Source organism: Cololabis saira, chromosome 9 (genome assembly GCF_033807715.1).
Source record: "Cololabis saira isolate AMF1-May2022 chromosome 9, fColSai1.1, whole genome shotgun sequence".
NCBI lineage: Eukaryota > Metazoa > Chordata > Actinopteri > Beloniformes > Belonidae > Cololabis > Cololabis saira.
Window position 1 is genome coordinate 27,660,652 of NC_084595.1, and position 13,272 is coordinate 27,673,923.

At 39.5% G+C, this 13,272-nt stretch overlaps 1 protein-coding gene across 1 annotated transcript; it reads left to right on the forward strand.

Annotated features, from left to right (window-relative positions):
- The first annotated feature begins 2,081 nt into the window (after positions 1-2,081).
- Positions 2,082-12,702, forward strand: LOC133450404 (hyaluronan and proteoglycan link protein 1-like). Its single transcript, XM_061729018.1, has 4 exons — positions 2,082-2,366; positions 9,040-9,381; positions 10,430-10,732; positions 10,923-12,702. The coding sequence occupies exons 1-4, from the start codon at positions 2,276-2,278 to the stop codon at positions 11,210-11,212; spliced, it is 1,026 nt and encodes a 341-aa protein (XP_061585002.1). The 5' UTR covers positions 2,082-2,275; the 3' UTR covers positions 11,213-12,702.
- Positions 12,703-13,272: the final 570 nt, after the last annotated feature.

Sequence of the window (13,272 nt, forward strand, 5' to 3'; positions counted from 1 at the left end):
GCTGTTACAAGTCCATGTCCTACTTTCTCAGTGCTTCTTTGCCTTTTACAACAGTATTAAAGGAAATGGAGAGGAGCAGAGTTAATTACCTCTCACAGGTAATCATTGAGAAAATCTATCAAATGTTCAAATGAAGTCTAAAATATGGAATGAACAATAATAAAAGTGAGACTAAACCAGAAAGAATCTGAAACATATGTTTTCAGTCTGTCTGTCTCATCCAAAATTGTGTAAATGTAATTGCCCTATGACGGCGCCACACCAGTGGCAGCCTGTTGCCGTAAATCTGATCATATTGCAACTTTTCTGTTTTCTTGACATTTTTACATAACTATTTTTCTGTCAATATGCTCGGTTTTGAAATATCCTGTCTACACCAGTTTTGATGCTGAGCTTCTTAAGGGAAGGAGGGGGGGGGGGGTTGTTGTACTTGTTGACAACACATTGACATTTTTCAGCCATATTATTCTGAATGAAGGTCTCTATACATTAAATAATGAACAGCTGGCTGTGAGTTTCCGTCAATCCAGCATGTTATTTCATTGGCTCAACTGCTGCCAAACTGTAATTAATCGCAGAATACCGCTTGCTGATCACTGGAGATTTCCGCCATGCCTCCCCCTATGTCACACACACACTCGATAGATAGATACTCTTTCATTAAAGAAAGAGAACCTCACAATGGTCACTAAAGTAAAGTAAAGCAAAACTGACAAAAGTAACTTTTGACTTCCCAAAAAGGTACAGTTTTGTCTCACATCTTCAAATTTCAGTGTCCCAGAAGCTTTGTGCCTTGTAAATATACATTTTAACAAATTCCAGTCTTGATTTTTTTTTCATGATTTGATGTCAACCGTGTAGTCCCCCTCGTTGGTCTTCAATTAATTCCACTTTGGCTCAAAGAGAAATGAGTGTTTGATCAGATACTGATGTATCTTGACCTTGGAGTTCACCTTGAATCTCTTTGGGAGTTTTCTCTGGGCTTTTTGGTTACTATTAATATCTTCTCTCTCCTCAATTTGTCATCAATTTCCCTTATGGAGCCACATCCAGTTAGCTTGGCTCAAGTCCCTGGGACACTGAACTCATGAATGAAATTTGCTACTGTAGTCAGGCTCATGATGCTGGATATGGTCTTCCAGCCTTTACCTTTAACATGCTCGTCTTGAATTATGTTTCTGATCTCCTCAGACAACCCTCTCCTATGCTTTCTCTTGTCCATATTCAATGTGGGGCACACCTAGATATCATACGGCAAAGGGACAACTTTTCATACATTAAATATTCAGACTGACTGATTTCAAGACTGAAGCCAGCTGTGATGCTAATTACAGGACACATTTTAGTTTAACATGTCACTGTGGTCATTTCTAGGGACACCAACTAATTTGTCCAGGCCAGATTCAAACAGTTACTTGTCTTTTTTCTTTTTTAATGATTCTGTTCAACCACAATTCAAAAGCCGTCTGATTCCCATTAAGTCAGTTTTTATTTATTTATTTATTTATTGCTTTTGTTAGATTCAAGTTATTTCGTTGAGTGCTGTGGATTCTTCTTTCTTTAATGGAAGGGTACTGACAGACAGATAGATAGATAGATAGATAGATAGATAGATAGATAGATAGATAGATAGATAGATAGATAGATAGATAGATAGATAGATAGATAGATAGATAGATAGATAGATAGATAGATAGATAGATAGATAGATAGATAGATAGATAGATAGATAGATAGATAGATAGATAGATAGATAGATAGATAGATAGATCGAAAGTGGATTGTTTTATTGCCGTTAAGTAACAGTTCAGCATGACAAAGAAACAGATGATTCTGTATGATTCCGTTAGAGCATTTCTTCCAGCAAGTTCTCGCTCTATCTGACAAACACGTAACTGCGGATAATTATCTGCAGGTTAATTGTATAGAGTTTTGCTGTTTTCCTGTTTCCCCCAAGGGAGAATAGGGAGTTTCATAGAGGAAGTGCCATGGTGATGGGCTGAGGGGAGGAGGAGTGGTCTCTACCATGCTAGGCTACAATAAAAGGCATTTGTCTGGACCTCCGAGGAGACCAAATTTTCCAGTAGCAGACGGCTGCTGCACAAACAGAAAGAGGAGACAGATGAATGAAAATTAAAGGAGAGGAAATCTGGTTTATCTGGCAATTGTATTTTCATTTTTCTTTAGATTGTTTTGTTTTTATTATTTCATTTTTCATTTATATTTCTATTGAAAGGAGTTTTGAGCTGAAAACATAAAGAGAGCGAAAGATAAAATGATGAATCTGCTGTGTATCATAGTAATCTCCCTGACCCTGGCTGGCAGTGCATACTGTGAAATGACAAGTCCATCCACAATAATAACAGGTAAGACTAGAATGATATTGAATGAGTGTTGGTTATTTTCCTTTTCTATTTTTTGAATGAGAATGTGTGTGTCAGTGTGTGCATGGAGTGAAAGATCAAGAACATGAGCTTTGAAAGGGATCTGAGTAAAGTGCCACAGCGCAGGCTGCTGTAACAAGAGTGTCATTGTAGAAGCTACAGAATTGTCTGTTGGGTAACACACACTCCCAGACTGTGACTCACCATTTACTCACTGAATTACATACAGACCACCTCAGCATGAAGTGGCTGGTGAATAAATTATCTTGTCATTCATAGAGGCTGAATGAAAAACCACACTACTAATACTAATGGTTGTTTAAAGTGGGTCACAAGTACCATGGTAGCTGAAACTGGGCTAGTAGTGCTTGCCCTTTGTAAAGTGTGGATACTTCTTGGGGTAGGTAGGAAAATAGCAAAGAATTTTTGCCTGTAAAACTGTTCTTTTTTTCTTTAGTTTTTGTTGTAAAATGAAAACCTAGAGAAACTTATTATCAGAGAAAACCTGCACTGAAGCACAGGGCTGTTCAAATTTTTAAGTCATACCTGCCTTAAGGATGGCACCTTGAAATAGTTGCTGTGACTGTGAAAGAGTAGATCTATTGATGTGGTGAAAGAAGAAGAAGGGCCGGCCAGAAACCCTTGTGTTATATGGATTGAGTGATATTTAATGCACTTTCAGTAACTCCGCAAGCTGACTCAGTAGATCTCAAATTAGGAATGTCTCAGCAATCGTCCGAGGATCAGAGGAAACGGTCGCTCTGCAGGGAGAAGATTCACACTGTGAAGGGATTCAGCCCTCTCATCAAAACTCAAAAATTTCTTCCACAGGCCAGTAATGTGCCTAAAAAATCGGCCAAACTGTCTGCATTACTCAGAACCATTTACTCAGCTAAATCCAGATCAATCACTGTTCGGCACAGTAAATGTATGTTTCTTTTGGAATACGAGCACCATGTCCGTTCATGGGGTGTTGTCTGTCATTACACCGAGTGACTCACTCTACAAGCGGGAGCTTTTGGAAACCAGTCATAGTAACAGGCAGCCTGTCAAGAGGGGAGTGAAGATTAATGACCCACAGCCAAACGTACAGAGCCCCATGCTGAACAGCAGCCAAATGACTCTGTCTTTCCTTCTGAAGTAATGGTCTGTTAAGTCTAATGCTTGCTGTGGCTATTGGTTACTGAGGCTTGGCCCGGTTGCTTGGGGCTGGGTGGGAAAGAGGGCTTGGCTGGATACGGGGCTGAGGCTGGCGGCTGAGTTGAAAATGTTGTTAGAGCCATGTTGGATGCTTTTGCATTTGTATGCATTTATCCTGAGTGAAATTCAACACTTGCCTTGGACAGTTGACTGTACAAGTGTGCTTATGATTGCTTACGTGCTCCCAAATGATTGCGCAGATGCACAGACTTTGTGCTAGTGCTTGTTCTGCATGACAGAACACAGGAAAAAGTTTATTGGAATGGGTGTGTAGGAGGTGGCCTGCTGTGTTTGTCCCAGCTGTGGTTGTTAATCCCTACTCCATATTGACACAAATGGGCCAGCAGCAGAAGAGAGCAAATTGTTGGGAAGTTGTAAAGTGACTCAGGCCGCCCCGCTCTTTCAGAGGGTGTGGCTCATTGTGCACACACTGATGGAGACGTGCAAGATTGCATTATGCAGGTTTCCATGCTTTCACAGAAGATGGATTCGGACCAGGTTTGGTCATTCAGTGACTTGAAATCAAGTTAAAGGATTGAACAGCATAATGAGACGCTTTGTAGTTTCAGAATATAGGTAACAGAGTAGACTTGGATTGCTTTATTGTTGTTAATTAACAGTTCAGCGTTGCAAAGAAACAGATGGTTCCAATCATTTGCTAATGCAACCTTTTACTGAGTGAGAGAGGGTTGGACTGGGTAATAAAATGGCAGTAGGGCTTGGCTGCAGCTGCTTCATTGTTATGCACATGCACTCACTTAGTACTTTCCTTTGTTTTCTTTCCCAGTTGCACTATTCAAAAGGAAAAAAAACCTGATACAAACTGTTTGTATCATTTGATCACATATTTGTCTTTTAAATTAGACAATTTCGCTGTACACCTTTGACCTCAGAGAGCCATGTAGCTCAAGATTTGTCAGAGAAAAAATGGCTGGCTTCTTATCCTGCCCAGCGGGTGTAAGTACAGAAAACAGGCTGCGGCTTTATGATCAAGACCATCTTATGTGGTGGGAAAAAACAGGAGCAGGAAAGATACTTTTAACATCCTGGTTTGCTGCTACTACGTTCTCTCAAGCGTTATTAACTTCAAAGGTCCTTCACAATGGATATGCCTCAAAGTTTAAGGCAGTATGAACATTTGTTTAATCAATGCTCCCATTGCATCTCATATTTCAGGATTAAAAACCACAGGCTGCTTTTCTGTTTTGGATGGAGTAATGTTTCCACAAGACAGTACAATGAACCTCTTTATTCCATCGGCTCTAATATCCTGAGCATGGTTTGGAAAAGTCAGAATGTCTAGGCAATTAAAATAGGTGGCATCACATTTGGTGAGTTGATGTCACCATCGCCCTCACCTGTTGCCTGAGGTTTGATGGGCTGTTTCGCCACTGTTGCTCATGTGGAGAATTAATGAGCCAGGCAAAGTTGTGAGCCATTCCTCTGTGGCAAAAAGAAAAGTTAAGAGGACTCCTATCCAGACTGCTCTTAAACTTTGCACTGCGTGGAAAGACAGTAGTAATAGGCATGGAGGGTGTTTCTTACCTCATGAAATACTTGGCATCTTGCTGACTACTCAAGAGGTGACTGGGGCTGGTGGGTGTGGTGATTTGGAAATAGACCCTGTCACTTTATGTAGACCTTTAAAAGAGAAAGGGGAGACATGTATAGTCACAAGAAGTGGGTACGAGGGAGGGATTAGGTGTGTAGGCTTCTGTTGATTAAATGCTTATGAAGAAGTGATAAGTCTAATGCATAAGTTGGAAGCACGATTTTGACCCAATTTTGGAATGTGATGCAGATAAAGGTGATTAACCGAACTGGAAGTTTGTTGAAGAGTTCAAGTAACAGGCAGTCTACCAAAAAGTGAGACATAGTTATTCCTATGTTTCACAGTGCATGAAGAACTGGACAGGGGGTGCATGCCACCTCCTTGACCGGTGTTGTATACATCTAAAGCCCCAATTAAGATACTGTTTAACTCCTAAAACCCAAGGGTGCTCTGAGGTGTTATTTATATGCTATACATACTCTACTCTATACCATGTCTGAAGGGTTCAAAGGGTTAACTTACGCAGATTTTCTTCTTCGGACTCTTCCATCTTCTCATAAAAAAGGGGTGCTCAATGTGTCATCCTGGTTTTCTCAAAAAGATGTATCACATGCTGCCTAATTCAGTCAAGAAGAGATTTGTGAAATCCTACAGACAGCCTTGACAGTATATAAGGACTGGTCATGATGAATATGTACGCTTTTTATGTAATAGTAATGTTTGCATGGTAAATTACCATGATGGGGCGCTGTTATACCTGCATGGGCATAACTGAGGTACAGCTCAATAAGTTTACATCGTTCATGTCTTTCTGCTGCTGAAAATCTGCACTACTTATGGTGTTTGTCTTTTCATCCGATTTAAATAAAAAACATGTGGAGCAAAATATAGTCACCAAGTCAGATTAAAAGAGCCAACTTCATGACACTGAAAACTGCATATTTTAATCCAATATACCTCACTAGCAGTAGTATCACTAAATAACGCTCCATGATCAAGACGGGCAAAACACATAAACTAAATACACAAGGAGCCAAAGTTAACAAGATGCAGGTGAAACCAATCAGAGCAGGAAAACAGTCTCAAGGTTGGAAAGTAAAATAAAACTTGACACATGAAGAAAGTAATTTTTCAAATCGCAACAGGATGCCAACTTCAAACTAAAACTCAAGTAGAACATTTTCGGCTTGGATTTAGTTAGGAGTTGATAGCACTGTAGTTTCTCTACGCATGTGTCTTTGTACTGAAAATTTTGTGATTTGAGCAGAGTGGCAATGGCAGAAAGCCAGTAGCTGTTCTTATTTCCTAAAGAACCCATGGGGGACACGTTCGTTTCTTTTGAAGAGCATTTTGCTTGCATGGTTCTGGCAAGACATGTCAGCTTAAATAATTCCCAGATCAGATTACAGAGACAGACATGGCCACTTGAAACAGACCATCCACTAGCAGTAAGTGAGAAGAAAAGCTCTTAAAGAACCACTTTGAACCACTGTTAACACTAATCATGTCAGAAACAGTTATAATTCTCATCGTTTCAGTACTGAATTAATCTGACAGCCCAGTTAAATTGTCAGTGGACCAACACCCCACTCGTCCGACAGTCTGTTTACGTCATAATACTTGGCCCCACGCTCCAATGTCCCTTCGGTCCAAACAAAGCCAAAAACTAGTTTTGTCCAACCTTACGGGTTTTCTTTTCATATATTAATTTATTTAACATAAAGAAAGAATAGCACCAGTTAGAGTTATCTAACCATAGGAGGCCTGTGAAATTTTTAACTGTTGTATGCCTCTCAGCAACAAACAATGCCGTTATGTTACCAATTAATTACAATACATTTTAGGGTGAAATGTGTGAACATTATCTTTTTGGAGGACTAAAACATGGTGTTACACAACACTTTAACCTGGATGCATATCGAAATGAAAAAAGTCAAACATGGAACTTGAGAGCACAGTCTTTCTGACATTGTCTCTCGATACATTTGTCAATTGTTCTCACACACAACTGTGAAAGCAATGTGTGGTACTGTGAGATTTCCAGTGGACGGTATTTAATTTGAGCAGACGCTAGGCTCACACAGCTCCTCGGAGACATGGGATGTGTGATTATTTCACTTGGTGGGTTAGAGGTAGGTCTTCACATATTTTAATGCAATTCCATGTTTCATTTTATTTGAATGTGAATCACTAAAAATACCAAGATTACACGACTGAAGTGCCAGAGTTCAGTGATGCAATGACGGTTTTTTTTTTCTTCAAGCACCTAGGCTATCCATTCAAAGGTCTCTGCACAGTCCTGATTGTAATCTTGCTCAATATATCAAATGTAAAAGCTTCAAATGTTATTTTGAGTGGTGCATGGCATGCTTAAATGTTGTTTAAATGTTTCCCTTGGTCATGCCCAAAACCTGCACAAAGATCACACTATTCAAAAAGCATGTGGAGTTGCAGGCTGGGCATCATTTTTATTTTACTACTACTACTACTACTTCTTCTACTACTACTACTGTCATTTAGCAGACACTTTTATCCAAAGCGCCTTACATCTGGGAGAACAACACAAGCAGGAAATACTTAAGAGGGTACAGCATGGATAAGTGCTGGTCAGACTGCTGCGAGTCCAGTTGGACACAGGTGCTGCCATGCTAATGCTAAAGGATTTTATTTTTTTCCCACCCAACACAACAGTCCCTTTATTCATCAAAACTAGGTCTTAATTTCACCATCATAATATAATCTTGGCATAAGTACATGCAGCTTTCACAGTGCTGAGTCATGCAAAGAGTATTCATGGTCTGAGACACAGTCAGGGTCACCGGCCAAGTTCAGGTCACCGTGGAAAAAAAACTTTGTTCACAACAGTGAGAAATCAGAGTAGTGCTTTGTCTATTTTCAATAATGGGCTATCGTACCAGTGGGATGGTGGATCGGTGGGCCTTTGTTGCACAACTGAGTTTTAGGAATAATGGGCTGTCGGAACAATCACATGGTATCACTTGGAAACTATAGTTGTGATTTGTTTGTTGCATTTACCTTTTGCATGATTGTACTTCTGTTTACATTAGACAGTATTAAAGGCTTAACTATCCCGGGGTGTGTTTGTTTGTTGGGGGTGGAGTGGAGTCAGAGGTCCTGTACATTCATCCATCTGGTACTTATTAGTTCCTGGCACAGGTCAGCTCCTGCATGTTGGGGTCTTCTTAAGTAAGCAAGTCCCATAAGGTGTAAACATGCAGGTCAGGAAAATGATGGAAGCCCATGATGAGACACAGATGACCTTCCATTTTGAGCTAAAGGGTGGCCTAGTTTGGAAGGGAACGATGGAGAAGCAGTGCTCAAAGGGAATCATTCCTGCTACTCATTTGTGAGCTTGACATTTATAACATAAATCAGATGGTGTGGATGAAAGATAAGCGTTTCACTTTGAAAGTAAAGGCTGAGGAACAAAGGATTTGCAGCAGCCACGTCTTAAAACAGCAGGAAGGAAACCAAAGAGAAAGATTGGCTCCAGGGGCTTAGGACTGGCTGATGCCCAGTAATAGATTTAATAACCAGACACTAGACCCTTTTACAAGAAAGATTTTGACCAGAGCTGCACACTTTATCAGTGCTCACATTTGTATTTTGCTAATACTTACAGTTACATGGGCCACAATATATTGTGTAACTATTGTGCAACAAACCAGTTGTTGAGCATTATTCAAAATTTGGTGTTTTTTCCAACTGATTTTCACTGAATCATTTTTAAGTAAGTCACAGTCACTAAACCAAAGCAAGATTTCTTGTATGTATTATGTGGAATTCATGAAAAATGTTTTACAAGCACTATATAATATTTTTGAAGTTAAAGTATGTCAAACTTACCATGACTACAAGGTGTTTTTTTTTCTTCTTTTCTAGTCAAGGCTGAACTGGGTGGCAACGTCACGCTGCCCTGCAAGCTCCTATCCTACGACAGCTTTTTCTTTGGCAATGTTGGCCTGCGAGTCAAATGGGTCAAAGTGGCAGATGATGAATCCTCCAGTGAGGATGTCCTGAGCTCAATGGCATTCCACAGGAGGACCTATGGAAGGTTTGAGGATCGCGTGTTTCTGAGGGACCCCGACAGTGATAACGATGCATCCATAGTAATAGAAGACGTCTCCGTGGAGGACACGGGAAAATACCTGTGTGAGATCATCAGCGGAGAAGAGGACATGGTGCAAGAAATCATCTTAGAGGTGGAAAGTGGTCTCACCATGGGTAATTATTTTTCTTTTCTTTTGTTCAGTATCACTTTCAAGTCAACAATTTCCCACAATAATTATGTACAAAAAGCAAATCATTATTTCTTATCTTGTATATGGTCACCCTCTTAAAATAAGGCCCCTAGTCTAATTCTTGTAAAAAAATTAAGATTTTTGGTTAAGTTTTTGTATCTTTCTTTATCAAAATCATTTAATGTGATTTTTTTGGCCGATGCTCTGGAGATGGTTGCATGTGAAAATCCTTTGGACTTTTACTAGACCTGCCATTTGTGGAGATGTCCAATAACAAGGGACTATTGCAAGAAACAGAATGAAACATTTATAACAACCCAGTTTGATTCCTGATAGGAGTTGCTCCTTCAGAATTTTTCTACATTGTTTTATATACAGTAATAGTGATTTCTGCAGCATGATTCTTGTTTCATGACACGACTGTGGAGTATTTCCAGCTGGAATTACCAGGTGAAGTGTATAGTATAGATAATTCACACATTTTCCTTTTTTTTTTGTGATCAACTTTTTATTTATTTTTCATTTATATATATAGAGAAGCGTCCCCACAGTCCAGGGAGAGAAAAAAAAATACAACAAAACACCACCTGCTCAGGATTCACACATTTTCCTGTATTCATTGTGTGAAACCAGTTTTTTAGTCTTTAGCCTAATTTTGGCGTCTTTTTCCCCTTGTCTTTTGCCATCGTGCCTATGAGTTCACCACTGCTGAAAACACGCATGTATAGGGAGAGTATCGAGATGTCTTCATTTATAGATTATTTGTGTATAACTGCGGACTAATGGATATCTTAACTCGTGTAGCTGAATTTTGCACAATTTCCACAATTATCCAAACTTCAATTTTTGTTTATGTTTGCCATCTGACTGTGCTGAACACTTATATATATAGCAGATAAACACAGATAATTCCACAGGTTTTGCATCCAGTTTGATAATATAATAAGAGCAAATATATAATGTATTTTTTAAATTCATAATACACTATCTTTCAGACTATGTTTTCCTAAAATACCTTCTCGCTTTTTCAGGTGTTGTATTCCCATACTCCCCTCGTGGAGGCCGTTACAACCTGAACTTCACCGGTGCTGTGGAAGCCTGTGCAAAGCAGGATGCTGAGATTGCCTCCTATGATCAGCTTTATGAAGCCTGGCAGGATGGTCTGGACTGGTGCAACGCTGGCTGGCTGAGTGACGGTACTGTGCAGTATCCCATAACCATACCCAGAGAGGCTTGTGGTGGCTCAAACAGCGGGCCCGGTGTCAGAAACTACGGGCGCCGAGACAAGAGGACGAGCCGGTTTGATGTGTTCTGCTTTGCTTCTGAAGTCAAAGGTAAGTAGTTACATTTATCTTGTCCGTGTTTTTAGTTGTTGTTTGCAGTATTCTTTTTTGCATTCCATCAATTGGTTTTTGCTAGAACAAAAAAATGGTCATGCAGACCACCATGCAGCTTCTCAGATGCAATGCTCCACCAGAGGAAAGTCCTTCCTTTGGCCGACTGTTTTGTTCTCTGTTTTGTCAGGACACATCTACTGGTTGGTCCAGCCTGAGAGGCTCACCTTTTATGAGGCTGTGCAGGCGTGCTTAGATGACAATGCAGAAATTGCCAAGGTTGGCCAAATGTACTCCGCCTGGAAGCTTCAGGGCTACGATCGCTGTGATGCAGGCTGGCTGGCTGACGGAAGTGTCCGCTACCCCATATCCAGACCCCGCAAGAACTGCAGCCCCACAGAAGCCGCGGTGCGCTTTATTGGATTCACAGACAAAAATCAAAAGTCTTACGGCGTCTACTGCTTCAAGGCTGATGAATGAGGGCGTAGAATGTCGTAGAGAAACCATAACCACCAAAGAGCAGAAGCAACCACAGCCATTAAAATCAACAGTGAAGCCCATAAGCTTTGGATATCAACTAGCATGAACTCAAAACCTTTCTAAAGCTGTGATAACACAAATATCACCTGCCCATATGCAATACACAACAAAATGTTTGTACACACTGTTTGCTGTTTTGGGTTTTCCCTTTTTTATAAAAGCTCTGCATCAGATGGTTGAGTAAATGGTAGCAGTATTAAGGTGCGACTGAGACAAGAACTTAGTTGTCAGCATCATCTGAGTTTGGTTACATATGAAGTTCAAGATCGAAAACATTTATGCTCTTCTGCAGAAGATATTTGCTGCTTCAAAATATGTCTGAATAATATGGTATTTTATGTGCCACAGCTATGAAAGACCAAACTGGTTGCAATGTGATAAACATAACTTGGCTATGATTTGATATACACATGTTATGCTGCAGCAAGTTATATGTTTGACTGATCACTTGTTGCAGCAGTAGCCTCTGATTTGTTTAATCTAGTTTTGTTTTGTTTTGGGGGTTTTTGTTGGTTGCTTTCGTAATCTGTGAGACTGTAAAAAAGGTTTTTCTAACTTCAAGTGTTGTGGCCAAATTATCTGCAAAAAGAATGACTGGAAATGTCTTGATCTTGGACTCATTTTGCATTAAAAGTTCCTATGAGATCAACTCCCAATTACAATCTAAACTAGATTTCACCCCTCAAACCTCATGCAACATTTGTTTTAGTTTACTTTTCAGATTTTCAGATGCTTACTGTTCTCTTTCAAGTTTTTTTTTCATGAACTCTATCTTTTTACGGTTATATTAGCAGGACTTTGGCTAGCTATTGCATGATAATTGCATGAAAAGTACAAAGGGGTTGTGAACTAAAACATACCCCGAAATGAGTACTTATAATGGCCATTCCCACAAATAAACAAAATATGTGATATTATAGTATTATATATTACAGCTATAAATGGTAAATGTATGAGTGGAAAACCACTCTGACTGATGGTAGAAATTTACTGTGAGCCGTAAATTTCCACAAGCAGTCAAATCTTTTAAAGACCTAACATTTATAGTTTCTCATACTTCTAAATAAAAAAAAAGAAAATAAAAACATTAACTCACTGTGGTGACTGGATCTAGTTCCTCAATTAGTTTCCTATGGACAATAGCAAACTTGATCTTGATGTTTTGATAATTTAGAGACATGCCACAATCAGTAGATAGCACAAATTTATAGTTAGTGTGTAAAAAAAAAAACATTTTAAAATGAAGTTTTGTGTTTTTTATTTACTTTAATTTTTTTTCTAACCCTGGCCACTGACGTAGTACTTACTGCAGACGTGTAGATGTGTGTATGTGCACACATGTGCATGATGAATATGAAGGTATTTTTTGTATCTTATTATCATGTACCTTTTCAAGAATGCAGTGTAAAATAAAGAATACAACTTTTAAACCTTTAAGTGTCCTTTTTCAACAATAAATCACAATGTAGAGATGGTGATGTTCAAGATAATATGTAAAGCCTTTGTATGTAGAAATATCACCTCTGACCACATGGGGGCAGCATATCACAAGAAATGTTATAATGAAAAGTGGACAATCTCTGTATGTGATGTCACCTGAAGTTGTCTGAGGAGCAGTTCATGGGAGCTCATGTTGACTGGACCGACTACATCAAACACTGGTTAATCCTAAAATGGGCCACATGTCAGCTGGTCACCAATAGGCTTCCACAGAAGAAGGTTACTTCAACTCCTATCTCGGCTCCTGAACAGAGGCAATGTGCCATTTAGTGACCTGGCTTCTTCATAAACCCTTTAAATCTAATCCCGAGCAGGCCCCAGTAGTCACTATGGTTAAGCTTGACAATAAATTTGATCATGCTCTCTTACCTCTCAAGTCACATCTCTGATGCCAAATTCACTGAAAATGCCAAGTGCTAAATAGCTACAGTGATTAGAGCTGACTCTGAGGTGTTAACTTTACCAGATGTGGTACAAACAAGACATCTGGACCATCTCTT